This window comes from Dryobates pubescens, chromosome 17 (genome assembly GCF_014839835.1).
Source record: "Dryobates pubescens isolate bDryPub1 chromosome 17, bDryPub1.pri, whole genome shotgun sequence".
NCBI classification, from domain to species: Eukaryota; Metazoa; Chordata; class Aves; order Piciformes; family Picidae; genus Dryobates; species Dryobates pubescens.
Genome location: NC_071628.1, coordinates 19,835,256 through 19,860,900, shown reverse-complemented (window position 1 = coordinate 19,860,900; position 25,645 = coordinate 19,835,256). Strand labels below are relative to the sequence as shown.

General features: G+C 38.5%; 2 protein-coding genes across 7 annotated transcripts in view; one reads left to right on the top strand and one right to left on the bottom strand.

Moving 5' to 3' along the window:
* The window catches only part of TMEM266 (transmembrane protein 266), an 88,832-nt gene extending 85,591 nt beyond the window's left edge, over positions 1-3,241 (bottom strand). For 3 of the 4 annotated variants that reach the window (XM_054168912.1, XM_054168915.1, XM_054168914.1), the window contains exon 1: positions 3,065-3,241. The gene's annotated coding sequence lies outside the window, so the exon portion shown is untranslated. Of the gene's footprint in view, positions 1-1,259; positions 1,375-3,064 lie in introns of those variants that run through there. The other variant, XM_054168913.1, reaches the window with a different exon arrangement.
* On the top strand, positions 1,348-23,142 carry NRG4 (neuregulin 4). 3 transcript variants are annotated; one of them, XM_054168920.1, is made up of 6 exons: positions 1,348-1,432; positions 6,842-6,907; positions 10,830-10,923; positions 17,697-17,846; positions 22,589-22,668; positions 22,759-23,142. In XM_054168920.1, the coding sequence occupies exons 2-6, from the start codon at positions 6,898-6,900 to the stop codon at positions 22,773-22,775; spliced, it is 351 nt and encodes a 116-aa protein (XP_054024895.1). In that variant the 5' UTR covers positions 1,348-1,432; positions 6,842-6,897; the 3' UTR covers positions 22,776-23,142. The 3 variants fall into 3 exon arrangements, with proteins under 3 accessions (XP_054024895.1, XP_054024894.1, XP_054024893.1); XM_054168919.1 differs by lacking the exon at positions 1,348-1,432 and adding an exon at positions 1,506-1,570; XM_054168918.1 differs by lacking the exon at positions 1,348-1,432 and adding an exon at positions 1,563-1,675.
* Positions 23,143-25,645: the final 2,503 nt, after the last annotated feature.

Here is a 25,645-nt window from a genome sequence, read left to right as displayed (position 1 = left end):
TCCTCACCCTGTGCCTATAACATGGCAGGTGCCCCGTGTTCAGAGCTAATGAGCCTTGCCTGCTGGGCGCATTCACAGCTGTAAAGACCCCTGCATAATTACTCATTTCACTCCTTTTATATATTTAGTATTTTGCTGCTGTTTCATTGGTGTCAGGTGCATGCTCTATTTAATATGAAGCTTGTAGGCCGTTGAGTTCTCAAACACTCATGCAAAAAAATCTGCTAGTGATGCATTTAGCAGATCCTTTTCCTAACTTCAGCATAATAACAAACTTTGAAACCACACATGTTCACGTACTGATTTCCTCCAAGTTGCTGTAACATGCTATCCTACCACAGCACAGCAATACTCACAGTTCACAAATTTCACCTTTATAGATGTAACCAAATAGCCTATTAAATATACTACATTTATGTTAAAATCAGCCTATATGGATTTAAACTTTAAAAATAATCTACTGTTAATTTTCTTGCTATATTAAGCAATGGTGCTACTCTAGTAGTTCCCCAGAAGAGCTGCAGCACCTTGTACATCCATTGCACTCTCAGTGGAGAAACTGTTCAAGGGGCCGTATGGCAGAGGTGTTAGACGTTAGGACGGTTTTCGCGCAAGGCGAGAATTAAAGCGCCTCGTAGCCGAGGCTTTAGCGAAGACATTTGTATTCGGGAGTCGCACGCCAGAAGTTGGCAACCCGCGCCCGCCCTGAGGCTCTGGACCCGCCGGGGTCTGGCTGTGGGGACTCGGCCCAGAAGCGGTGGCGGGAGCGCCTCGAGGAGGGAGGAGCGCGCGGCCCCCAGCCCCCCGCCTCACCTGACCCTGCAGGCCCCCTCCCCTGAGGGAGGAACGCCGCACCAGCGCATCTGGGTGGCCGCGACCCCGCACCACAGGCAGGCACGGCTTTAGACCTCCCGCTCCCGGGCCGCCCGCAGCCTGACTGATCCCGCGGGAGAGGGGTCCGGCCCCGCCACCCCCCGCCGCAGGCCGGCCCGCGGCTGGACGCCCCAAGACCGCCCCCGCCCCGCCGCCGGGAAGTTGGCGTGAGGCAGTGCCCACCGCCAAAGTTTCTCCGCGGCCGAAGAGCTCGTCGCGCTCCGCCCGCCAGCGCGGCGCTGCCAGAACGGCGCGGGGACCCCGCCGGGCCACCCAGCCCACCCCGCCGGGGGCGGCCCGCCGCGGCAGCAGAGCGTACGGCGGCACCGAGAGCCAGAGGGGATTCCCAAGCGCCGCGCAGGGCCGCACCGGGACACGGCACATACCTGCTGCCTGCTGCCAGCTCCGCCGGCACCCGCGTAGCCCCACTCCACCAACCGTCCGGCGCGCGCCTCGCGCGGGGCCGCCAGAGGCGGGGGGAGGGGGAATGCCTGCGCGCGAGCCCGCGCGCGCCCTCCCTCCTCGCGGGTCGCCTAGGAAACAACGGGCCGTCGCTCAGGTCGGTGCGCGGCAGCAAAGGGAGGGGGGAGGCGGTTTAAAGGGGGCGCGCGCGCGTGCTCGCCCTGTGTCACGTGGGCACCGCCCACCCAATCGCGGCAGCGGACGGCGAGCGCTGTAGTACGACGGGTTGGGGAAGGTGAGGCGCGAGAGGAGGGCGGGGCGGACCCCCCGCCCCCAGCAGGTCTCCTCGCGGCAGGAGCCGCCACTGCGCTACCGCCGCCCCCCGGGACAGGGCGGGCAGGTGGGAGCCGCAGGGTGGGGGGACCGCGGGCTGAGGTGGGAGGGAACTCGGTGAGAGGGGCAGCTTCATCCCGGGGTGGGGGGCGGGGGCTGGTGGCGGCCGCCTGGTGCGGTGCGCCGAGGCTTTGGCCACAACAATATTCTTAAAATTGCGCCTGTGGGTTTTGTGCCTTGTTTTGTTCTGTAGCCCCCAGGATTACGTAACTGCGCGCGGAGAGAGCAGCTGCACGATTACAGAGTGCAGATTAGAGATTACGTTGATTCAGCAGATTGTCCTGTGCATGTCTGAGAAAGATTACACTAGCAGAGTTAAGAATATCCATTTGCTGTGGTAAGCTATGGTTTAAGCAAAACAAATTAACTCAATGCAAAATTAAATGCATCAAAAAGGAAGTAAAAAATTCCCCCAAGGTTAAGAACATGCCTTAAATAGATCAGAAATAAGAAAGAAGATTGCAATACGAGTTTTAACAGTTCTCTCCCATGTGCTGAGTTGCAGTGGAAGAGCTGCCATTAGGCAGCCATTAGTTACTACTGACTGGACATTCAGCTTAAAAAAAAAAATCGAAATTACTATTACAAAGACTAGCTACATTAGCTTCTCAATGAGTAATAAGTAAAGATAAGGAGCTGAACTCAGTAGCCCAAATTTAAGTTCTGGACATCTATTTTATTAAATGTTCTCATATGCCAGTTTGTGATACGGACTTCTTGAGTTCTGATGAGAGATTACTGATGAATGCTGTCTACCACTGAAATAGGAATAAAAATCATGCAGCAAGAACCTTTAAATTGTAGTACATTTCAGATGACTTCTAAGAGAGTTTAGGGATGATACTTGGGACCAAGAGTGCCATAAAAGTCAGGACACAAAATGAAAGTAGTACTGAGGGGGCTGTCTTTCAAGTTCAGCAGTTATTCTTTTAGTGCAGCTGGGTTTTAAAGTGTATTAATTCTCCCCCTGCATAAGCACACCCAAACATGAGACTGCAGTCAATCTCAAAATTACAAATACATAGTATGAATATAGTAGTGACATTTGACAAAATCCTCAACTGAAGTGTTGCTTTGTCAACTTTTGTATAAATATCTCTTACAGTCAAACTGGGGTTTCAGATGGGAATTTGAAGTTGCACATACTCCTTAAATTCTAGGAATGAGAAGTTCCCCATTAAATTCAATATAATGTCTCAAATTATGATTTTGACATCAAGACAACAGTTTTCCAGTTGGTTTAGTGTATAATTAATTGTAGACGTACTTCAGTGGGTAATACCAACATATCAACCCAAATGCTTGCTGTAGGCATTTCTAAGACAAGAGGACTCAGTCATTTGAGAAAACTATACATTTGGGAAGAACTCTGAACAACTGTATTCAAAAAATGTACCTGTCAATCACAAGCATGTTCAGACTTGTGAGCTACTTGGCATCTGCTTTGGCATCTGACTTTCATCAGAGTTCCTTCAAGTTGTGGCTGTCCCATCTTAAAAGAAACTTTCAGTGTGTAAATTTGAGTTACACACTGTCCTTACAAAAATTTCTTGTAATACCTCATCTTGAATTCTTCCTTACTAAGATCTCCATTTTTTTTCAGGCAGTTTGATGGATTTTTTTTTTTTCTGAGGTTTATGATTGCTTCATATGGTAAGGGTGCTAAGAAGTTACCACCTAGAAAAGAAAATAGACTGCTTTTAGTAAGACTTCAGGACAGTTCCTGGCTCCCAGAGAAAATGAGGCCTAGACTACTAACTGCTTGATAAATATCAAGGACACATCTCAGAAGGAAATTTTTGTTTAATTAGCCTGCTAAGCAGATAGTGCAATTAAAAAAAAAGAAATCCCTTCATTGTTTTTTACACCACAAATATTTGAGCTCAGTATTGGGGCTCCTGGATTTTAAAAAAGAGTACATAATGCAATGAAATCCCATTCTTGAAGACAGCTTTAAGGTGCAACTTAATCTAAATGAACAAACAATGTATATTTGGAATAGCCATGTGACCGAAATGTTCTTCTTTAATTTGGGGGAGAGTTTATATAGAGATTAATTTTAAGAATGTTTGAATAGCAAATAACTATAAAACAAAACCCAAATCATTATCCGGGGCTTTCTTTTTTATCTGCCTGTACTCATTAAGACTTCCAGTTACCATCTTTTGGGGATAACTGCATCTCATGGATGCTTAGTATAGTTAGCCATTAAAAGTGCACAAAAATAAGTAGCAGTAAGGATTCTGTTTTAAGTGTATGGGGAGTAAAGCACATAGGTTCATTTAAAGACAGATCTAATGAGTTCAAATTACTTGTTCCAGCCATTATGGCCAGACACCAGCACATATGTTTGCTAAAGAGCTGAACCCATTGTAGTTTTGTGTCCAAGTGACAAATTTGTCCATAAATCAAATACCAGTTCCCTCAAAAAGAAAACCCCAAACACAAAAGGAAAGAAAAAAGAAGTATTATTTCCCCTAAAGTCTCAGTGCTAAGAAGCATGAAGGCATATGAATTTTCCTGTTTGGCTCACTTTCATCTGTGGTTTCTCCAATACAGATGACTAGTCTCCAGAATGTCCATATTTGCATCATTCGGTGTGACACACATGTAACAGGGTTCATGTTTCACTGATGCACAAATGATCTCTTGTGCACAGATAGAAGCGAGTTAGAATTGAGCTTAGCAACAATTTCTACTTTGGCATGTTATTTTCTTTACGATATTATCAGCTTATTTTTCTAATGAGATAGAGTCCAATTTATTGGTTTTAGGACAGTGATACATACTAGAACTTCTGCTCAGAGTGCAACAAACATCCCAGAGAAAAACATATTCTTGATTATCTAATGATTTTTTTTTCAGGGTTTGGGGGGGGGGGGATTTAAAAAAGCCTCAAGGCTCAGCAACATCTCTTTTGAAAGTTACCTTTAGAGCTGAACTCTGGTACTTACCATCCGAACTGAAATAGAATTATGCATACATACACATATCCTCCTGGATTGTTTAGAAAGTATTTTCACCCCCTTCCTTTGCCACCCCTTGATTGCTTGAATATTCAGGCAAGGAAATTTGAAAGCAAACCATTAGTCGTCCCATAGCCTTCTTCACACTGTCTTGTTCCCTGCAGTCTGTGTGTAAACAGCTTGTAGTACAAGTAATAATTAGTCCTGGTCCAAACAGCTGATGAGGTGTCTAGCACATCCATTTAACACTGATACAATATAAAACTGTCAGCTTCCTCTAAGGAACTTTGATTGTATTTAAGCATCTCCTGAACTGTTCAGTTTATACCAGTAGCAGCACCAGAGAGACACTGAGATGCATACTGACAGTGAGATGAAGGAAAGGAGATGCGAGATCTCCTTTTTGCAGCAGCAAAGTCAAGTTATTTTGTCTGTTCAAGGACTCGTATCCTAATTAAATCTGGTAGAGGAGCTAGGCTGATATTTAGGTTATATATCCTATTTATATGTTCTGTTGTGAGAGCTATTTGATATTACTCAGTTTTGTGGAACATTCTGAGAAACGGGAAAGTGAAATAAAAAGGACTGCTTGCTCCAATAAACCAGAAATTTAAATCATATTACTGACTACTGCATATACTACTTTATATATATACTTTTTATATATATATACTACATTATGTGAATATCTTGAATTCAGCAATAAATTCCAGTACTGGTAACCCAAGAAACACGTGCAGATGATTCTGTGGGCTTAATGGGGTGTTGTTACCCTAATCTGTACTTGACCTCTGTATGCATGTTTGTCTTATAACCTCACCCACATTGCACTCTGTCAATTGGAAGCCTTTTTAATGGCACATACAGAATTCAGATCTCCACTGCTAAAATTAACTACCTCCAAGATTATTTCTTTTTAAACCGAGATTTTTAGTTCTGAAGTGAGTCAGGTTAGTTTGTTTCTTTGTGCCACAGGCTACATTAATTGTGCTTGGTTTTGTACACAAAGTAAGCAAGGTTGCCTATCTGTGGAACAGCCCAAGGGGACAGCCTTTGGGTGGGGACCCTGCTGTTGCAGCCCAGTATCACAGAGAACTGCCATCTCAGATTTTCTAGTATGGACAGGACACTTAAAGAGCTAGAGAAGACATTTGAGATCCCATGAAAATCAGAGTTCTCTGCTTATGCAGTAAGTACAGATGCATTATACCTTTTGAAATGGGCCTCTACAGAAAGCTGTGTTTCTATTACGAGCAGCTGAAGTACAGGCAATTACTTCTGGTAAAGTTCACAATTTATTTTATTTGATCGTTTCATGGGAAAAAATATTTATTCCAGTATAGGACAGCTTGCTTAAATATTTACTTTGTGTACACATTCAAGTATAGGAAAAAGAGAGCAAACATTAAAAAATAAGATTATGCTAAGCTTGTTCAATAACCTGTTTAGCACAGGAAACGGTGACAACTCCTTACAAGAAAACAGAACAGCAAAGTTAGATGCTTACACAGTTGGCGTGTCTATAGAGTAAGTTTCTTTTCAGCACTGTCAAGTGAAGATTGGTTTCTGTCCAAGCACAGAGTTTCTATTTTAAAAATAATTGTAAATGTCTTAACCTTGCTGAGATCAACTAAATTCATGCCCTATATTACTAACTTCACCTGGCATCCAGACATGAGAAACACTTGAGTGAAACACATTCTTTCAGAGAAATTACAAATTGGGAAATTTGTTTGTGAAATGCAAGAATTCTACTACCAAGACCTTTACCTGACTGAACACTTCACAGTCTTGAGGACTGGCTCAGTTGTGCACACTATGTTTTCAGGTACAAATGTCAATTTCATTAGCTAGCCAGAAACCCTTATTTAGATTGCCTAAAAACATCAGGTATTACAATTCTGAATAAGCATGGCAGTTTGAAAAAATACTCCTTGTTTAAACATCCTTTAGCATGAATTTGGATTTGTTGTGTAGTACTGTCATTAAGTACTGTCATTAAGACTTCACAGAACAGTAGACTTGAATATTTTCCATTAACTGTGAATGAATGGAATTTACATGTAATATAATAGTATGTTACTGTAAAAGCACAACCCATGTCTAAGCAGCAGCACTGAAAGATACGTTTCAGTAGCCATTTCTTCACAGGGAAAAAAGTCACCAGGATTAAAAATTACATGATAAATCTACATGTTTGTCTTTAGGTGCTGTTTTAGAAGAATAGCCTCTGACCAAGAGTAAAAATTGTTGTCGGAATAATATGCGAACAGGTAATTTCTTCCAAGTCATTACTTGGATGTGAATACATATACAATTAGAATTGATTAAAATTGCATTGATTTTGATAGCTGCTCTTTGGATGGTCACAAATGCTCTATAGGACTGCCATCACTTGCTAGTCAGCTAACTAGAGTTCACCAGTCAGTGGTAAAAATTGTCTTAGGAGAGGTTTGCTTTGATCAGTCCTAGTATTTCATAGCTCATGATTGATTAGCATAAAGTCCAAAGTTGCTTATAAGTGAGAAAGCATGCAAGCATCAGCCCTTTTGTCTTCTGTCAACAGTTCCTACTCCTCCCCCTTCCCTTTTTTGTTTAAGCAGACTTTTAGGATTAGACAGTCTGTAGTATTTTAGCCTCTGGACTAGACAAAACAGCCGAGTCAACATATGGTTCTTCAGGGGTTAATGTGGCCTTTATTTATTTATCTTGTTAATAGATAGGCCAGCCAGGTTACTAGGGTTTAAATACAAAGAGACAAGAGAGTTCAGGGATAGGTTTCCATGCATATCCTCAGAACGAATAACTGAATCAGTGTGTTTAGAGGCTGCTAATATCTCTGCACTGACAGACACTAGACCTTGCAGTCTAGTATTAGAACAATCTTGTTTCATTCCTCTTTACTTCTCCCTCCAAAATTTGACTTCTTTTAGAAGTAATTTTTGTGTTCTACTTCTCTTTATTTAATCTCTCACGTAGAGAGATATATCAAAATATATATATTATGTAGAATATATGTTGATAGAGTTTCTACAATTGTATTAATTGAAAAGCTAAATCTTAGGGTTTTTTTTTAATTGCCGATCATCACTTGACTTGTTAAACATTTCTATCCTGATTATGGTAGTCTGAATGTAATATACATTTGACTTTCAAAGCATACAATTTGCATTTTTAGATTAAAATAATGTATTGACTTACCTCATGAAAAATCATAACACATTCACCAATGCTAATGTAATTGGTTTTTGGCTTGTATCAAACCCCTTCTGATTCTACAGTGTAGCCTTTTGCATCATTGACTATAAAATTAAGGGGATCAACTCTTGCTTTCTTACTTTTCTTCCTATAAATACAGGGCTGTAGCTTTCAAATTTCATCCAAACTACTGCATTTCAATAAAGTGGGTATGGAGTAAAACAATGCATATGTTTGTATAATAGCAAAACCCACTAGTACTGGTAATTAGTAGTGTGTGTGTGTGTGTGTGTGAAAGAATCCTGAATTTACTTTTCTTCTCTTTCATAATTCTGTCATCTATTTTATCCTGTATTACTCTGGTAGCAAAGTGTTAATACACAAAATGGAACATAGGGAATCACAGTTGGATGGAATTTGGGCCACCTGATCTACATGGACATAGAGGTTTCTTCACATATCTCATTACTGGTAAAATTAAAGTTACAATTTTCCCCTTAGCACTGGAAAGAAGTCTAGCTCTATCTAGAAAGAAATAGCCTATAGAGAAATTGTCTGTAATTACAATCAAAAGGTTTTGAATGCTTCCTAGGCACTTTTTGTTCTCTCTTTCCACCTCTCTCACTTTCCTCTAATAGGCCTAAGACAGAGTGCCTGAGGTATTTTGCCAGAACAGAACTGTCTAGGTGGGCTGGAGAGATGGTCTTTAACACACAGATCGTACCATAACAGTAAGAGAATCATTCTGCTAAATGTTGTGAGACCTGAGGCATTTAGTTTTCTTCAGTATTCTACCAGTATGCCAGTGTGAGACAGGCCTATTTCTGCATAAAGATGAAAAAAAGAAATAGAACCATAAGGCAGTATTTTAAGCAGAAATTCTCTGAAGGCTTTCCATGAGCTGTCTAAAGAGATTTTTCTACGGGGCCTACCTTCTATCGTCTTGCTTTTTCATTTGGTAGAATTTAAACATCACTTAACTCCCTCAGGTGCTTAATAGAGTTGAGAGCAGGTCAAAGTTCAGAGTTTGCCTTTTTCTCTCTTGATTCTTAAAATTACATAGAAATCCTGACAGTCTGTTCATGTGTTCAATACCCTTTCTTCATTTATGGAAGGATGTTTGTAGCCTTCAGCTTAAATACAGTACCAAAGAAGTGCCACTGTTATGTTTGAATAGATTAAAATAAAAGAATTTATAGTTCTTATTTTAAAACCTGCCTGCATTTTCCCCCTGTTAACATCTTATTCCTATTGCAATTAGGAATTACCCATGCAAAATAATTTGTAAAGCCTTTTAATAGTGAACTTGCAGCAAATTAATTGCCAGTAGACAAGCACAGAAAACTTCAAAGTCGAAACATGTTTCCATGCACTTCTCACAAGGTGGGGCAGAACACATGTTGCTGTTATGCCTCATCCTGGGCCAAAGCAACAAGGTCAAACGTGAACAAGTTTTCCAGCCTTACCTTTTCCCTCTTCCAGCTCTCAAATTTAACTGCACACATGCAAAAAGATCCAGTTACCACTTGGATGATGCTAGCACTTTGATAACATGAACAGGAAAGTGAATTCCCATTGAAGACTAGACTCACATTGCTATGTTTATATGCCATCACAGAAATGGAAGAGTGCATGGAAAGAAGAGAGGAATTAGTAGACAGTGGTCTAGAGGATAGCACGATGGTTTTGTTGCACAGAGTTAGAAATGGCTAAGCTTTTCTGCTACTCTTAGAAAAGTCAGGTTTATTTTAGATGCAAAGATGTAGAAGCTCCCTTATGGTCACACTTCCCCTCTATTTTTTCTGCAGGAACAAAGGGGAACCCTTTTTCTTGAAGGGTAAATAAAAAAAATTAAAATCTAGCTTCCTTTTAAAGAAACTTTGTAGAGAACATGTCTTCTGTACATAAATAGTGAGACAGCAGAATTCTTATTTTCAGAACTTCTGGGAGAAATAATAGCAAAGACAACACCTAAAGTGTGAGGTAATGCATGATCCTCACACTTGTGATATCAGAAGACTGCTCTGTTTTTCTCTTGATTGAGATATGGTTGTTTCATAAGATGGAAGAAATATTTCAAAATACATATATATATATGCACAATGAGTCAGTGATACATTAAATGTATCATACATATATGCAATCCACCTTCCAAGTTTAGACTGCTTTCAAAGAGTGAAATGGTGGAGTTATATATTGTTTTAAGCATCAATTACAAATGCTGCTACGAGTGCCAACATTAGTACTCTGTATTTGGGGGCTTAGAATGCCTAGTTCTGTCTAGCACACCAACAAGTCATATGACTACTGCATTATGAAAAAGCTTTTTTGAGATCCCTAGAAATTACAGTGTAACAGGCAGTCGTCTAAGTAAGTAACATTTCACAGGCCAGCTCCTCCATTGATTGTTAAAAAATGGGGTGGACAACCTGATGGTGTCCAGCTCTGATATGATTTAGTTCTTAGTGCAGCCTGAAGCAGTCTCAGAATGTCCTGGTCCACACCTGAGACTATTCTGGGTTTATCTGTACTGACTCCCGTTTCTCTCTCAAATGCTAGCTTAGCTAAAGATAGTTTGTGCCCCTGGAACAGGGCAAACTCATATAGGGCATCATGTGAATCACCGTACTCAGTATGATTTGTGGTTATAAAAGGCAAATGAAGTTAAGAATTCAAAAGTTCATATCGCTGCAAGAGAAATTTTGCATTTATTAATGTAATTTAGGTGCTTCACATCTGATATGGTGATAAATTTGTTATCTTTTTGCATATCATTACATGAAACAATTCTGCAAGAGAGTGCTGTATGTTGTTGGCCTGTACCACAAGTCTATTTGTTCATAATGTGGTTTTATTTGTGGGTGGGTGGTTTGTTTTGCTGGGTTTTGTTGTTTTTTAAAGGAAGCCATCCCCACTCCCCAGAATGATAATGAAGACTCCTCCTTTTATTGATAACAATACAGATGTCTCTGTGTTTATTTTGGTCTTATTTTTAAGATCATGAAGAACTCTGTGGCACCAGTTATGGATCTTTTTGTCTAAATGGAGGGATTTGTTATATGATTCCTACTGTATCCAGTCCATTCTGCAGGTCAGTGAAACTAAAGTTTGTGTGTTGCAAGTATTGGAGAATAACTGTCTACAGACTATTTCTTCACTTTGTGTCTTTAAGAAATTCCTGTTAAAACATTAAATAAAGGAAAATAACCATTACCTGTGGCTGTTCAAATTCAGTAATTCATGCTCAGATTACTTGTCTGGCTTGCAGAGACTGGACAAGGAGAGAAAAATACGCATGCATATTTGGTGTATACTTGTCTGACAGGTACAACAGTACTCGGTTATGTTTGCATTCAGGATGATATCTATATTCAGAGCCATATTTCCTCCCCTTGTTGGAGTAACGAAAGGAACAAAATACCCTTTGCCTCATGGCCTATACTGCTGGAAAGGGATTCAGAAAGGCAAATACATTCCCAGTTTTTCTTCCAGATGAATTGTATTGCAAAACTTTTTGTAACATAAAATAGCCTGACCTGAACAAAAAGGAAGATAATCTTTTAAGAGGGAGAAAAGGATGTAATTCAAGACTTACTATGTTCTTGCAATCTTGCTGAAATACTCAAAGGGCAGCTTTATAGTGACAGCCATTCTTCTTTTGGAAATCCATGTAGCACACTGGAAAAGAAGCATCTCCTGGTTTTGCACATGACTACATTTGCTACAAGAATACTGTCCCATGCTGTCACTTTCTCATTTCCCAAGACATAAGAAGATGCTAAGTTAAATTCTAACTTTTCATGGTCCTGCATTTACTAATTCTGAGTTATCATTCATCAAGAGAAATTACAGTTAATTTAACAGGTTTGCTTAACACAATAGGCATTCAGACAGGTATTACATACACTTTAAGGATATTACCTTTTGTTCTCTGGCAACTCCTGTTTCTTCTTTGATCTTATATTGTAACTAATGATAACTGGATAAAACTGTTGAAGAAGGAAACAAAATCTTTTCTAAGATGTGTAATTAAAGTATCTCTTTTGTTTGAGACAGTTCAGTTAAAATATTTAAACTCAAGCACATAAACTTGTGTAGTAGATGAGAAGAGGCAATTTTGTGGTAAGTGCTCACTGAAAAAGTATATACAGCATATCAATGTCATTAAACATAATGTCCCATGTCATACAAGGAATCAGATCAAGAACTGAGGATAAAGATTGGAAGTGCTGGATGATGATGACTGCTGAACCTTGCAAGCTTATGCAATGCAAAATGAATATACAGAAAAAGTAAAACATGTTGAAATACACTTTTGTTTTAACCTCCAGAAGAGATCCCATATTGTTAATATTAAAACTTAAATAAAAAAAATGTGTAGACTAAAAAGCATCAGTTACACAATTTCAAAACAATTCCTCAACTATTGTTAGACTGTGAAATGAGGAAGGTGTATTTGATGCAATAACGAAGTATGACGCAACAAATAGACCTTTCTTCAGAAGCACAAGCTAGTTGGTGTAAATAATTTCCACTTTAAAAGTGCAAATAATTATTCAGGTACTAGAGGATTTTATAATCTGCTGAAGCAGAAAAGTAACACCTTAAGAGCATTTCTATTATACTTAGGCAATCTTATTGCATTTAACTTAGCAATTATTTTTCTTCTGTATCTAGTGGGTTGATTATGAAGTTATATGGGTTTAAATAGCAGCATTCTATTTAAGCCTGTCCTCATTCTAAGCATGTTCCTTAATCAGTCAGAGAAGGCTAATTATAGATGAGAAAGGTTTTGTTTACACACAGATATCTTAGTAATCAGCAGTGATGTGAATAGAAACAACAGGAAAAAAAATGCATCACTGTTCAGCAGAATTCAGAAAAATATTCAGTGCTTTGGAACTTCAAGACTGGCATCATCACACAGTTGTGCAGAGCTGCTTTGATGCAGGTTTCTGCCAAATCCCACCTAAAGCTTCCAAGTGTTCTCAAATGATCACCTCCCACCCACAGAAAAAGTAAATCAGTTTTAGCATCAGACTGACCTATCGTTAGCACAGCATTGATTAAAAGGTGGAAATGGAGTAAGAATAGACTAACTATAAGAACACCTTCAAACACATTTGCTTTCACATGCTGCTTGTTTACACAAATGTGTTGTGCTAAACATAGTCCAGATTACCTGATGCAAGATCACTGTAATTCATTTCACAGTGTAGCAAGGAAAATTGCATCATTCCTTAGAAATACGTACTTTGTAGCATGCTAACAAATTAAGAGACACTGTTTTTTTTGAAATGTCAGTTATTTTTACCTTTAAAAAATGGAGATATATATATATATATGTACATACAAAGTAGATATTTAAAATAAACAAAACTTCAGTTGACCTCCCTCTCCTGTGCAACATTAGCAGATTTTAAATACAGCTGATGTGTGTTAAAACATGAAGTTGCTCAGCTGCCACATTCCCTTGTTCCTTTTCTAACAATGAGTTAATGGTCTCAGCAGTGAAAGGTGCACCTGCCACCATAAAAAAGATGAGATTCAAATGCAGCAATGCTCAAATGTAATTAATAAACATGCAGCAGAATGGAGAAGGATGGAAAAGCAGCTGCCTCAGGTATATCATAAAACATGAGGATGAAAGCTGTTTGCCTCAACACCTGGTGTGCAGTTGTCCCATAATCATTAATTAATACAGTACAGAATTAAGTGAAGATTTTGTTGTCTGAGAGGAATCTTTGGTACTTCCATTTTGTCTTACAAATGGCAGATTTCTAAGAGCTTGCTTTCTGTATTTCAGATGAAATACAGATGGTGTAAGACCACACATACAGCTCTCCTCTGCTTCTGAGGGCAGCACACAGAAATTAAGAGTGCACACTCACCTCTGGAGGAAGGGATCATTTTCTATGCAGGGCAGTGCATTCAGACTAAGTACTGCAAGGGAGACAGACTCAGAAATCTCCCTGAAATTCCTGTGTATGGATAAAGGATATGTCTACTTTCCCCTTGCTTTGCTTCTATTCTAATACAACCTAATAAATCCTGTGCAAATTCCTTCCATTGCCTTATGTATACCCCATCCTTTTCTGGCTCTTGCTCTGAAATAGGTCCTTCATTCTCTTTTTCAAATGTCCCCACGAGTGACATACTTGCTGTGCCATAAGCCTTCAGAGATACACACTGTAAGATGCCAGTGAAGGGCTTCCCACTCATCTGGGTCTCTCTTCTTTCTCTGTGTCCAAAACTGTCCCAGGATCTTCTGAAAACAAAGCATCCACCTGGTATTTTTCAGTTCTGCTTTTAGCTTGAAAGGTAGGAACAAAAGTTAGAATACACACCAAAAATATAGCCAAAGAGTCAATAGTTAACATTTATTTTTAATGGGACCTAAAATAGAAAATGCAGCATTATCATGTTGCTGGTATGCATAGTTCTGATTAATATCCTGCGTTCAAAGATTCTGTGGATTTCTTTACATATATTACGTTAGTGTTTTCTCTCCAGCACAGCTCCTCTAGTACTTTTGCATACAGCAGATACGGCTGGCTCATTTCATCTGACAAGAGTTGTGGGTGTGTGTGCATGCCTGTTGCAGGCATCTAGGAAAGCAGAAACCTGGATGCTATCTAAAAATGGGGGGTTCTAGTCTCATGGCTTTTCCTCAAACATTTGAAGGCTGTTGTCTTTCAACTCTGAATGAATTAGAAATTCTAATTTCTAAGAGGAGGAAAGACAGCTTTGGAGTGCTTCATAGTAGGACCATGTAAAGAGAACAGAATACGTGTGCTGCAATAGGAGGCTAACAGCAACACCTGGCCTACTGACCGCAAGACTTGGTTAGTGTAACTCCCTCTCACTCCAGCCTAGAAACAGGCTTTTCTCCCTTCTGCACTCAGGCGTTCAAGTGTGGAAGTACAGTTGTCTGCCATATTAACAACTGCAAGTATATGTGCTCTACTTGCAGGTATCCAACACAAGATAAATCATGAGTTGCCAGTGATTTTTAAGGCTGTGTATAGTAGGACCTCTAAGATACACTATAGAGATACCAGTCAGGCTTATGTTCATAGCCTACATGTTTGTTAGAGACCACTTTCATGGCTTGCTTGTAGTCAAGTGTATGCAACTCTTAGGTGATTGGAGCTCTGCTAATGAAACAGGATAGGCAGATCATCTGAGTGACTTCCACTTCTTGAAGTCTGCTCAGTTTCCTTCCTAGGAGTTTTAGGAAAGTACTTACAATACTCCTGGATATCTTAAAGCATCAGTTGCTTCTATCTCTTTGCAGGACTATCTAACGTAGTCCTTCACCTGTTTGTACCTCAGCACTGATGACTTCATAAAAGCTTATGCAAGCCAAAATTTAAACACCTGGATTTTCAGAAATGCCTGAACTGTAGCAGAGCTCATTGATAGCTAATGTGAACCTATAATCACATTTATTGAAATGTAACCAAGAAACACCTCCTCTCAGTTTGCCTGTTCCTATTAAAACCTTAATAATTTTTAGCTTATATGGCAGTATTTTCTACATACCATGGAATCACTTTCCGCTAGCGTGTCAACAAGTCAGTCTAGAGAAAGTAGATGGATGGCTTTGTAATCCCTAATGCATTGCAGGCAGTTAAACAGATATTACTTGACATGTCATGGAAAACAAGTTTCTAAAACTTGGGTTTGTTACATCCAGGAACAATTAATAGGTTCAGCATCAGGTTTTGTATGTGCTTTTTTAGAGTAGGTCTTTTTCCTTTTGCTGTAACCTTGTATTCATATTGGCTGTAATGTTCCCCTTGCAATCTTAATGCCTTCTAACTCCTTTCCCTCTTGAAGACTTGTGACTATCTTAAGCGTCTGGTTCTATTTTCTATTTAGTAGGAAGTGGCTGCAATCTCAGTGACATTTTTCATACACTGTCATCACATCTCAGTCTTTTCCCCATGATCTTTCACAGAACATGAGTGTGGCTCCCATGCACTGTTCAAGCCAACTCACTCAGGTGTATGGCAACGGTTCTCTAACCCTGGCCTTTTACCTTCATCCTGTATGCAATTCTCATCAGACAGGCATGTCTTTTCATCCTTCTGCTTCATTTTTCTCTTTAGGCTACTGACTTACTCTTTTTAGGCTCATTCTCTAGAACTTTTCTATGAGCCTTAATTTGATGCCAAAACCTATTTGTTTTTTCTTCCTGTATCACTTTAGCCATGCATTATTCTCTGGTTTTCATTGGTATTCAAGAATACTTCTATGAATTTTATATTCCATTTTCTATCCCTGTTACTCTATTCAGGTCTCCAAAGCACTTCTCTCTCACTCGCTAGAGAACAATGCTCCACTCAAACTATACTTCTATTCTTAAAGTATTCTACAGTATTTCAGAAATAGGCCCCTGAAATGCCTCTGTACCTACAGTAAATATCTGGAACATTATCTCAAGCAATCAGAGCAATCTGCCTACCCTTGCTTCTCGCAGCAGTCAATAGAAACTTCAAGAAGTTTCATATTGTCCTTAGCAAATGGTGGCTGTTTCATCAATTGCACAGCTGATTTTTTTTTTTCCCCTAGTATCTAAATCTTCCATTTTCTTTCCAAAGGCAAAGAATTAAAAGAAATGGTAGTAATTCTTTGTGAAATATTTTTGACCAGTAGTACTGAAATAGTGGTCCATGGTCTATGCAAAGCAATGATGGGAGTCACATCCTGCATGCCTCTTTGGCATGCTCACTGTGAGCCTCTTGTCTTATTTTAGATATGCTAGACATCCTTCTTTTTTGGCAGTTTCTCCCCACTCTGCCTTCTTGTCCCCCACCTAAATTACACCTTGTAGCTACCAATGGCAATTCAGAACTTCAAGTATGTTACAGAGTTCAGCCCATTTTTCTCAGCTGGAGCTGGAAATTGCTTATGTCACAGATTATTATGACTTCAGTACCAGAAATAGCAAGAAGGGGCAAGATCTGTAGCAGTAGAAAGAATCAAATTTACATACATAAGAGATACATGCAGAATGTAGTTATTGAATGACGTGCTTACCATTTTCTGTAATGCAATAATTTCCTTAGGAAAATATCTGCAAAATATAGGACAAATGAAGATTAGTTTAGCTTCAACCTATCTGTTAACTGTATAGGAATTATTAAGTTTCAATTTATTTACTTTTAATAAAATATCATACCATTTTACCATAGTAAAATACCATATTCACTTAACCCCTTTCTTTAGAAGATGTTTTCATACACTGAAAAAATAAACATAGTAGAGATGACATTTAGATAGGTCTCTCCAAGAGTCATTCACCAAGCACGTAACATACTCTGTCATGAATTACCACACTGCATAAACTACTACTGCACTTTAGGGTGTACTGTGTCTTCATGAATTCCCATTTTCTTGATCTACTTAGCTGACAGTACTAGCTCTTCAACACAGAAAGCAAAAAGTGTGATTACTGTGAGAACCAGTGGGATGACACAGTTAACACTAAAGACAGGACTTTAATTAATTAAATCTGCCAGGGAAGGAGGCAAATTGAACTGTGAAGTACACCATTGTGAAGTATACTGCTAATCCAATGAATGTATTAAGAAAGATATGGTTTACTACAAAAAAAAAAGATAAAAGGTAAAAAAGAAAAGTAGTATGGATCAGAACATGAACTTCATGGCCAACATGGCAATTCCCTTTTTTCTGTAAATGAGTGGAAATTCCATAAGAAAACTTGCTGTGAAGCAAATATAAACATTAACTACGCCATAACAAGTTTTCTTCCCACTTAGGACCAAAAGAAGCCTTTGTGCTTTCCATGTTAGATGAGAAATTACCATCTAACCCAAATAAAACTTGTTTTTTCAGGTGTATTGAGAATTACACAGGAGCCCGTTGTGAGGAAGTTTTGCTGCCCAGCATCAAGTCCCAAACTAAAGGTGACCTGTTTGCAGCTTTCTTGGCTTCACTACTTCTTCTAGGAGTTCTTGTAATTGGAGCATTCTACTTCCTTTGCAGGTAAAAGTGCTTTAGAGTGCTGAAGCTATTTAATCAAGTAGAAATTTCTTCTGGTAATCATGTACTAATCATTTGAATGTAAAAGTATGTAATGAATTATCCATAAGGTTTGTATGGTTATTCAGCATAATTAATGTGAATGTCTCAACTTGTTGCTTGTAATATTTAACTTCCTGGCTTGTAGTCTTCTTAATGTCTTTTATAAGCTATTACAGTTGTTTTGTAAAAAATACAAGTAGTACACCTATGTCAGAGAGATTTTGCAGCTTGCCCAGAGATAGTGCTAACATTTCAAACATTAGTCAACCCTTGTGTTGTCCAAGGTCTGAGAAGTAGAGACAAATTACTGAAGTGCTTAGGATCAGAAACTGTTCCACTGCATAGAATTAGCAGCCAAACCAACTGGTCCATTATTCCCAACTCCTTTATGGCTCTCTTTAAAGAGAAAAACTATGGGAAGAATCAAATTCCAGAATAACCCTATGCAGATATTTATTAACTAACACCTAGAACAAATCAGAGGGCTATCCCTGAAATGTCAGTGCTAGACAGCACATGCTGCAGGGTTGGTTTTAGTAGCACTTCAAGCACATTAGGACTTCAAATGTAAGCAGTTCAGCTCAAGGAACAAGTCAACTATTTCATGCTGTACATATATTAGTACAGCGTATTGGCACAGTTAGACCAAACCCGAACAAATGTAATGTCTTCACTTGCTCTCTGCATTTGTGGGTACACAAGTCAACCTCCTACATACCTTCTTGGTTTTAAGCACTTTTTGAAAGCTCATTTTGTTATATACTGTTAATATGTATTTATGCCTTTATGAAGCAACTTGCTAGTCCCTGCAATTCTTATCCATCACAGACTTGCAGCCTCTTCCTCTTTCTCCCATGCTGCATTTCTCCTTGGTTATGATAACCTGCGGTTCTTACAATTCTGTTCATTGCTCTCCCATAATCACATTGCCAAATCAACCTCTCTGATCAGTGCCTTTCAGTGAGCGACCTTTGGAATAGCTGGTCTAGTTTTATCTCAGCTGCTGTCATGGAAACCCCCTGAAAATCAGTTTTTGCCATAGCTGAATATATTTAAAAGGGATAGAGAACATTTGATCAAACAGTGTTTGTATCAGAAAAAACTTGTAGAGGATACTCCCCCCCCAACATTAGTCATTTTAGTTAAATTAATCCTGTCTTAGCAATGGAATGCCACACCAGCTGCTTGCTAAAGAACACTGACAGATTACTATAAAGTTATTAGAACAGAATACAGCTTGAACTGATGACAGAAAAATTAATGCCAGTCTCAGTGAGGATACTATTCTTTAGAAGTAAAGCTCATTTCTGAGAATAGGAAGTCTTCATAGAGCACAGAACCCAAAAAGTAATCTGTTAAAAGATCCCTTTCCTCAATGCATACAGCAAAATTAGAGGAAGGCTGGAGACAGAATCTATCAAGTTTTATAGTCAACAAGCCTCACATTGCAAAGTATAAAAGCTTAGAACAGCAGCAATGACAGGTCTGTGCAAGTCTTTCATTAGACAGCTAGAAAATAAACCTCAGCTACTCAATTTATTTATAGGAAATCAGCTTATTCAAGCTTTACCTAACAGGCAGAAGTAGTAGGGCCTCTTTATTGGAAAAATAACCAGGACAGAAACTCAATCTTAATATAGTTGCCCTTGAAACTATATTACATCCCAGACTAGCTTGGGAAATCTCAAAAAATCATGATCAACTTCTTTAGTGTAAAGGAAAAAACATGATTATCTAAAAAATGTCTTGTCTTACCATTACACTTCAGAGGCTGATGGAGCACAATCATCTGCTAGAAAACCTATCTGCAAAAGAAACACTTTACATGTAAAATCCTTATCTCTTGACTTAAGTGACCAATGCTAAGACAAGTCTCTTCAACCTACTCCCCACTTTTTAGTTGCAGAAACAAGGACTATTGCTAGCAGCTGTGATTAATACTAACAACTTTTTTTTTGGTGAAATTTCATCTACCAGGTATATCATAGTATTCTGGAAGAGGGCAGAACTGGGGCTTGTAAGGGTTAGCTGAGAGTTTGTGTGATCCTCAACTTGTCCTCAAGTGAAGGCATTAAATTGTGAAGAGAAATATTATGCTATCAAGTTTCCACTATTGCACATTATTGGTAATTATCTTTGATCCAGAACCAATAAGCAGAGAGGTTTTTCCCCTCAGTTGGGTGTTTGAAAGCACTTTTTTGTCTTGTTCAGTGGAGGATTCTGATGCACATTTAGTATAAACAGTAATGCAGTCTGGAGAGATGCAGAAGAGGAGATATTAATTTCAATTTAGGATGCATAAACTGAATCCCCCAAATTATGCCTCTAGTCATATAGACTTTATAAAATCAGTGCTCTATTTTCTTGTCCCTGTCATCGCTTGGACCCCCTTCATAGCCATGTTTTCTTCATCTCAGGGTGCCTGGGGAAGACCAGGCATGTGCAAGCACATTTAATGTTCCCTACAAACAAATCCATTCAGTATACAAGGGGTGAGAGGATGGATTTAATTGCTCTGCTTACAAAACCAAATCATAAGTAACAGCAAAAGTAACACATAAAAGGGCTACACAGAAAAAGCTCTAGATGAATGGCGGGAAATAGTTCTTCTATATTTAACTGAGTCATCACATTTTTATGGGCTGAGGGATTTATTTTTCACAATCTGCCAACAATCTGCTGCTAAGCTGATTTCATGCTGTATTTGATTATTTACTGGGATTCATCAAGATGGTACGGTTTGGGGAAGCAAACCTATAAGGAGGAAGAGAAGAGAGAATCAAAGATAATGACAAAAAACAGTATTTGAAATGGCTAGAGGGTGAGAATGATGGAAAGTAGAACAAAACTAAAATAGGAGAAAGGAACTGAAGGTCTGAATAAAGGGAACAGCAGCAAATGGATGGAAGATGTAGTGGTCAAGGACTGGTGATGAAAAAAGGCATGTTAAAACTGGGAAAGATAAACAGTCTAGGGCTGAACTTCCCACTGTTGCTGGAAGCTACTGAAAGACACGCTACTGTAGAACTTTCTTAGTGAGTCTTAGGTCGATAACATACAATTATTTAGAGTAGTAAAGTGAGTAGCTTTCATTTACTTTTTAAAAACATGAGGAAATGTTGCTCCAAAGAAAATATTAAGCTTTTAGGTCTCCTCAAAGATGTCTTGCAAAACAATTTTCTGTCACTCTGTTGGAATGCCTAAGAACAGTACTGGTCCACATATGAGATGAATGTGAAAACGAGTTCAGTACATTAGCCTCCATTAGCTTTGTCAAGTTTTCTCCATGAATGGATTGTTTCATAACAACAAATGTAGCTTCTCTATCAGGGGAAAAACTGGATCTGTAAAGAGCATGCTCAGTTCTGTTTGCCAAATTCCTGTAAAAGCTCATCACATAAAACTATTGCTATTTCTAACTACTGGAAGTCACTTGAAGATGTGGCATCGTGCCAACAATTCTATTTTAGCAAAGACAGTACTTACATTGTGAATATAAAACTTATCTCTATATATATTAAATCAGAACTGGCCTTATGGGAGTGAATTGCTATTTAGCACTGAAAATAAATGTCTTATAGTAAGGTTTTGTGTGGCTTTAGGCCCAGGAGTTGCATAACTTGTCAGCAGAGCAGTTTATGGAGGTAGCACAAATCCAGATCTAGCCACTCTCTATATTGAAACAAACACTGTCAACAAATGGTACTGATGCAGCCTATCATTTTGACCCAAGGAAAACAAGAGAGTATGCAAAAATTTTTACTATTACATTGTTAACTGACAACTTCTTTTAACTGACATATTTTGCTACAAGCAATTTACCTATCAGTAGAAATCCATCTGGCCTTCTTTCTCCAGAAACACATTGTGGAAGGGTTGCTAGAAGATGAAAAGTGATCAAGTAGTACAGATCCACATAAGCCAATTTTAATTTAAAAACAATAGAGAGTCATATGTGCTACACACACAGCTTAGAGAAATAGAGAGAAACCTAGGGAAAAGTAAAATGAATCTCCAGTTCACTTCTTTAAGTCCATATTGAAATGCCAAATTACATACAAGGTAAGGGTACGTAGATGAACAGGAACTCAGCCAGCCAAAACAACAGGGTCTAGGAATAAAGCCATTCAAGCTGGCCAAGACAACAGACTTTGTGGAGGAGTTGTATCACCACAGGACAAAAACTGGACAGAAAGGAGAATAGCTCCTGACTCCTCAAGAGAGCAGATGTCTAATTATTATTAAAATAAAAGCAAAGAGACAGCAAGAGACCAGCTCTATCTGAAAGATCTATTTCTCCCCAGTAAAGTGTGGAAAATGTCACATTACTGATATTTCACTTCCAAATGCCAAGAGAGTTTATGATAAATTAAGTAATTTTGTGATATCTACTAATTGCTTAAATAAAGCCCTGAGAAATCAAACAGGAACATTAACTTCAGGAGAGAAGTTATGTAGTTCTGAGTGCTGTTCCTGCCTCTGATCTCTATTTTTCTTCCTCAGATACGTGCTTCTCAAAAATGCCAAGTATTAATTAGGAAGTAATTGTGGAAGATTCATGTCACTTTTTTTCAGTGGAAGCATCATACAATTAGTTTGTCTCTTGATAATTTATTTAACTGATTTTTTTTTCTTCACTCTGTGTATTTTTTGCTTTGTTTTTGTTTGGTTTTTTTTTCCCCCTCCCCATTTCTTATCATCAGGAAAGCTTCCATTCCAAGGACAAGTTCTTCAGAGTGTGGTGCCAGTTTGGTTGAAATGACAAGCAGCAATAGCTGCAACAGTGAGTACATTTAAAATTAAGTGATTGGACTCCATAAGAAGGCAGAGGAGGGAGTTTTCTCTAATTAAAAGCATGTGGTTTATTTTTCAGAAATAATAACAGAGTAAAGCTTTAGAAGAATGCAGAGCAACCCTAAGAAAACACTAGTTGTAGAGGAAGATGCTATAAGCAAGATGAGAGAAAAAAGAAGACTGAAATAGAGGCTTCACTTACGTGTTGGAGAAGACTGCCACTAAGGCAAAGAGAAAAAGTTGCACTTATTACTGTTTCTCTCTGTTTTTAAAGGTGTATCAAATTATATGGAAATCACTAATAATTTGTTTGCATTTTGTACAATTTTTCATGACAAGTTAGTGTTTTCAATAATGCACAGAGAGCAGCATGAGATAGTTTTGGGTTTTACTGCCTGGGAAATATGAAATAATCTTTTTGTCACTACCATGGATGATAAGAGATAATTGTCAGGGTTTTAGCATCAGGTCATTCTATGAAGTCTTGATAGGATTGTCCTTTCTCATAGGATTGCCCCAGAGAAGTTGAAGTCTGTCAGCGTTCAAGTTTCCAAATTTGTATCTGTAATACATGTCCAGAATTTGGCTTGTTTCAGAAATGCTTACTAGATGCCAGGGGAACAAAAAGTACCTTTCTCCAGCTAATACTGACTCTTGGGTTTGTTTTAAATAGCAAGACACATGAGGATGAGGTAACACTGCTAGTGTATTGGCCTGCTTCCTGGCATGAGATTTTAATTGAAATTAAAAGGGGAAAAAAAAAAAAAAAGAAAATAGATTAGTAATGGTTAAAAGAAGTTTACTAGGCAGAATATTTAGCCTTTGATTGGTATAAGTTACTGCTGTTACACAATACACCTTCCTTGATGGTTTTATTTTTGTCTTGCTATCTTCATAAAAATCTCACTACTGAGGAAGATTTACACCTTACCTTAAATTTTCTAGTTGATATTTCAGATACTACAAGTCAGGAATTTTATTCATCAGGTCCATTTCTGACACAGAAGTATTATCCAGACAGGTGTCTTCCCTGAGCAAGTGGGAAAGGTTTATTCATTTTATTCTCATAACCATTTGCTGATCACACCAGTATGTTATATATCCCTACCTGGTTCCTTACAGGATTCTCTCAGACAAAGAGAGGCCAGATGACTTGGTCCATCTCTCTTTCTGCCTTGACAACACAAAAAGATTGTCTGGTTAGTCAGAGGCATAGAAACCATGAACTGAACAATTTTCTTTTTAACTCATGTCTGTCCCTGGAAGTTGAAATCAGCAAAACTCAGATACATTCCCATAATGGCTTATTACCTAGCAGCTCATTATATGGGATTTGTAAGGCTGTATCGAAGAGAAAATTAATTGAGAAAACTGAAGGATTTGAAAGGGGAGAAAATGCAGAATACAGATTTATCTCTGAAATAAACAATCCAGAGGTCTATAAAAGTATAGGTGCAAAGAAAATCTTGACTAAGCTATTCCTAAGGGGTCTTCTATGTGCTTTAGTATCAGAAAAAACAGTGTGTATTTTATATCAGTGTAGTCAAAAGTACAGCAAGATACACAAGAAAAGACATGCTGTTACACTGTATAAGGTAAGAAGTCAAAGAGAGAACTGTGGTATAGTAACTACCAGAAAAGGAAACAGAAAAATACATTATTACCTTCTGAGGACTCCTGTCAAAGACATTAGACTCCACATTAAAGCCCAGCATCTGAAGAAAGAAATTGAGGGCACCAAATCAAGTGGAGGACCTGATCCAAAGCTAAAGTCATATAAAGCAGTAAAATACCATTTTCTCCCCAAATTAACTAATTTTATATGTTCTTTTCTGGACTTCAGACCTTTAGCAGATACTCTGAAGGAAATTGATAATGTTGTTTTAAAGACTAGGAGAGGTAGAAATGATTTTTTGTCGCACAGGGACATGCCACTGAGATTTATAGTGGTACTGACAGTTACATTAGAATCAGTACTACCTAAAGTACTTTGCACAGCCTCAGGGAAAATGAATGACTTCCATATGTTACTGTTCATGAGACATTCAGGCTTAATACTGAAGTCTGGTGTACTGTTTTCACTGAAGAAGGAAAAGGCTTGTGGTCATCCTAAGTGGAAACTCAGGAAGGAAATATTAGCAGAGGTTGTAAGAAATAGGTGGATTGAAGTTGTGTTCCACAAACTCTTCAACTCTCAGCATTCTGTAAGGACATGGAATAGTTATGTGCTGTTACCTATCTTGTTTGTATCATTCAGGAAACAATTTGTACAGCTAGTGGGGGTGAATAAACCCAAACTGTGTTTAAATACAAACAAGATGATTTATGAAACAATGTTATCTTTGAAGGAAGGCCTACTAGAGATTGAAACTGCTTCAAACCCATTGCATTTGAGAAGATTTCAGCTTCTAAAATTAATTACTTCAGTTCACAAAGTTTGTGAATATGACATTCAGGTCAAAATGAGAGAAGGCTGCAAATTCATTTTAAGGTGGTCTAATGCCACAGAAAGTACAGGGTAGCCAACAGTACATAACATTTGATAAAATTGTGCAACACACTAGCAATGCTTGCTTACAAAATTAAGCAAGTGAGCAATAAAGCTGAAGAAACACCAGTTTCAAGTGGATCAGATCTTGTGGCTGGAGTCAGTGGAGTCTAAAAGAATGTTATGGGTATGTGCAGAGATGAATAATTAGGTCTGTCTTCTACACTTTACTCCTGTTTTCATGAAACATAGGATCTCGTGTCTTTAAAATTGACCATCCACCAGCTGAAAGGTTATGGAGGGAAGAAAACCAGAAAAGACCTATTTCCTAGGAACCTTCACTCTGATTACACAGTAATTCATTATAGTGTTATGTCAAAAATTCTTTTATACCTGGGTGTCATGTTTTCCTTCCAGCATATTATAGTAATGGCTTTTTAATAATGTGTTACAAACATTTTGATCATTAACAGAATGA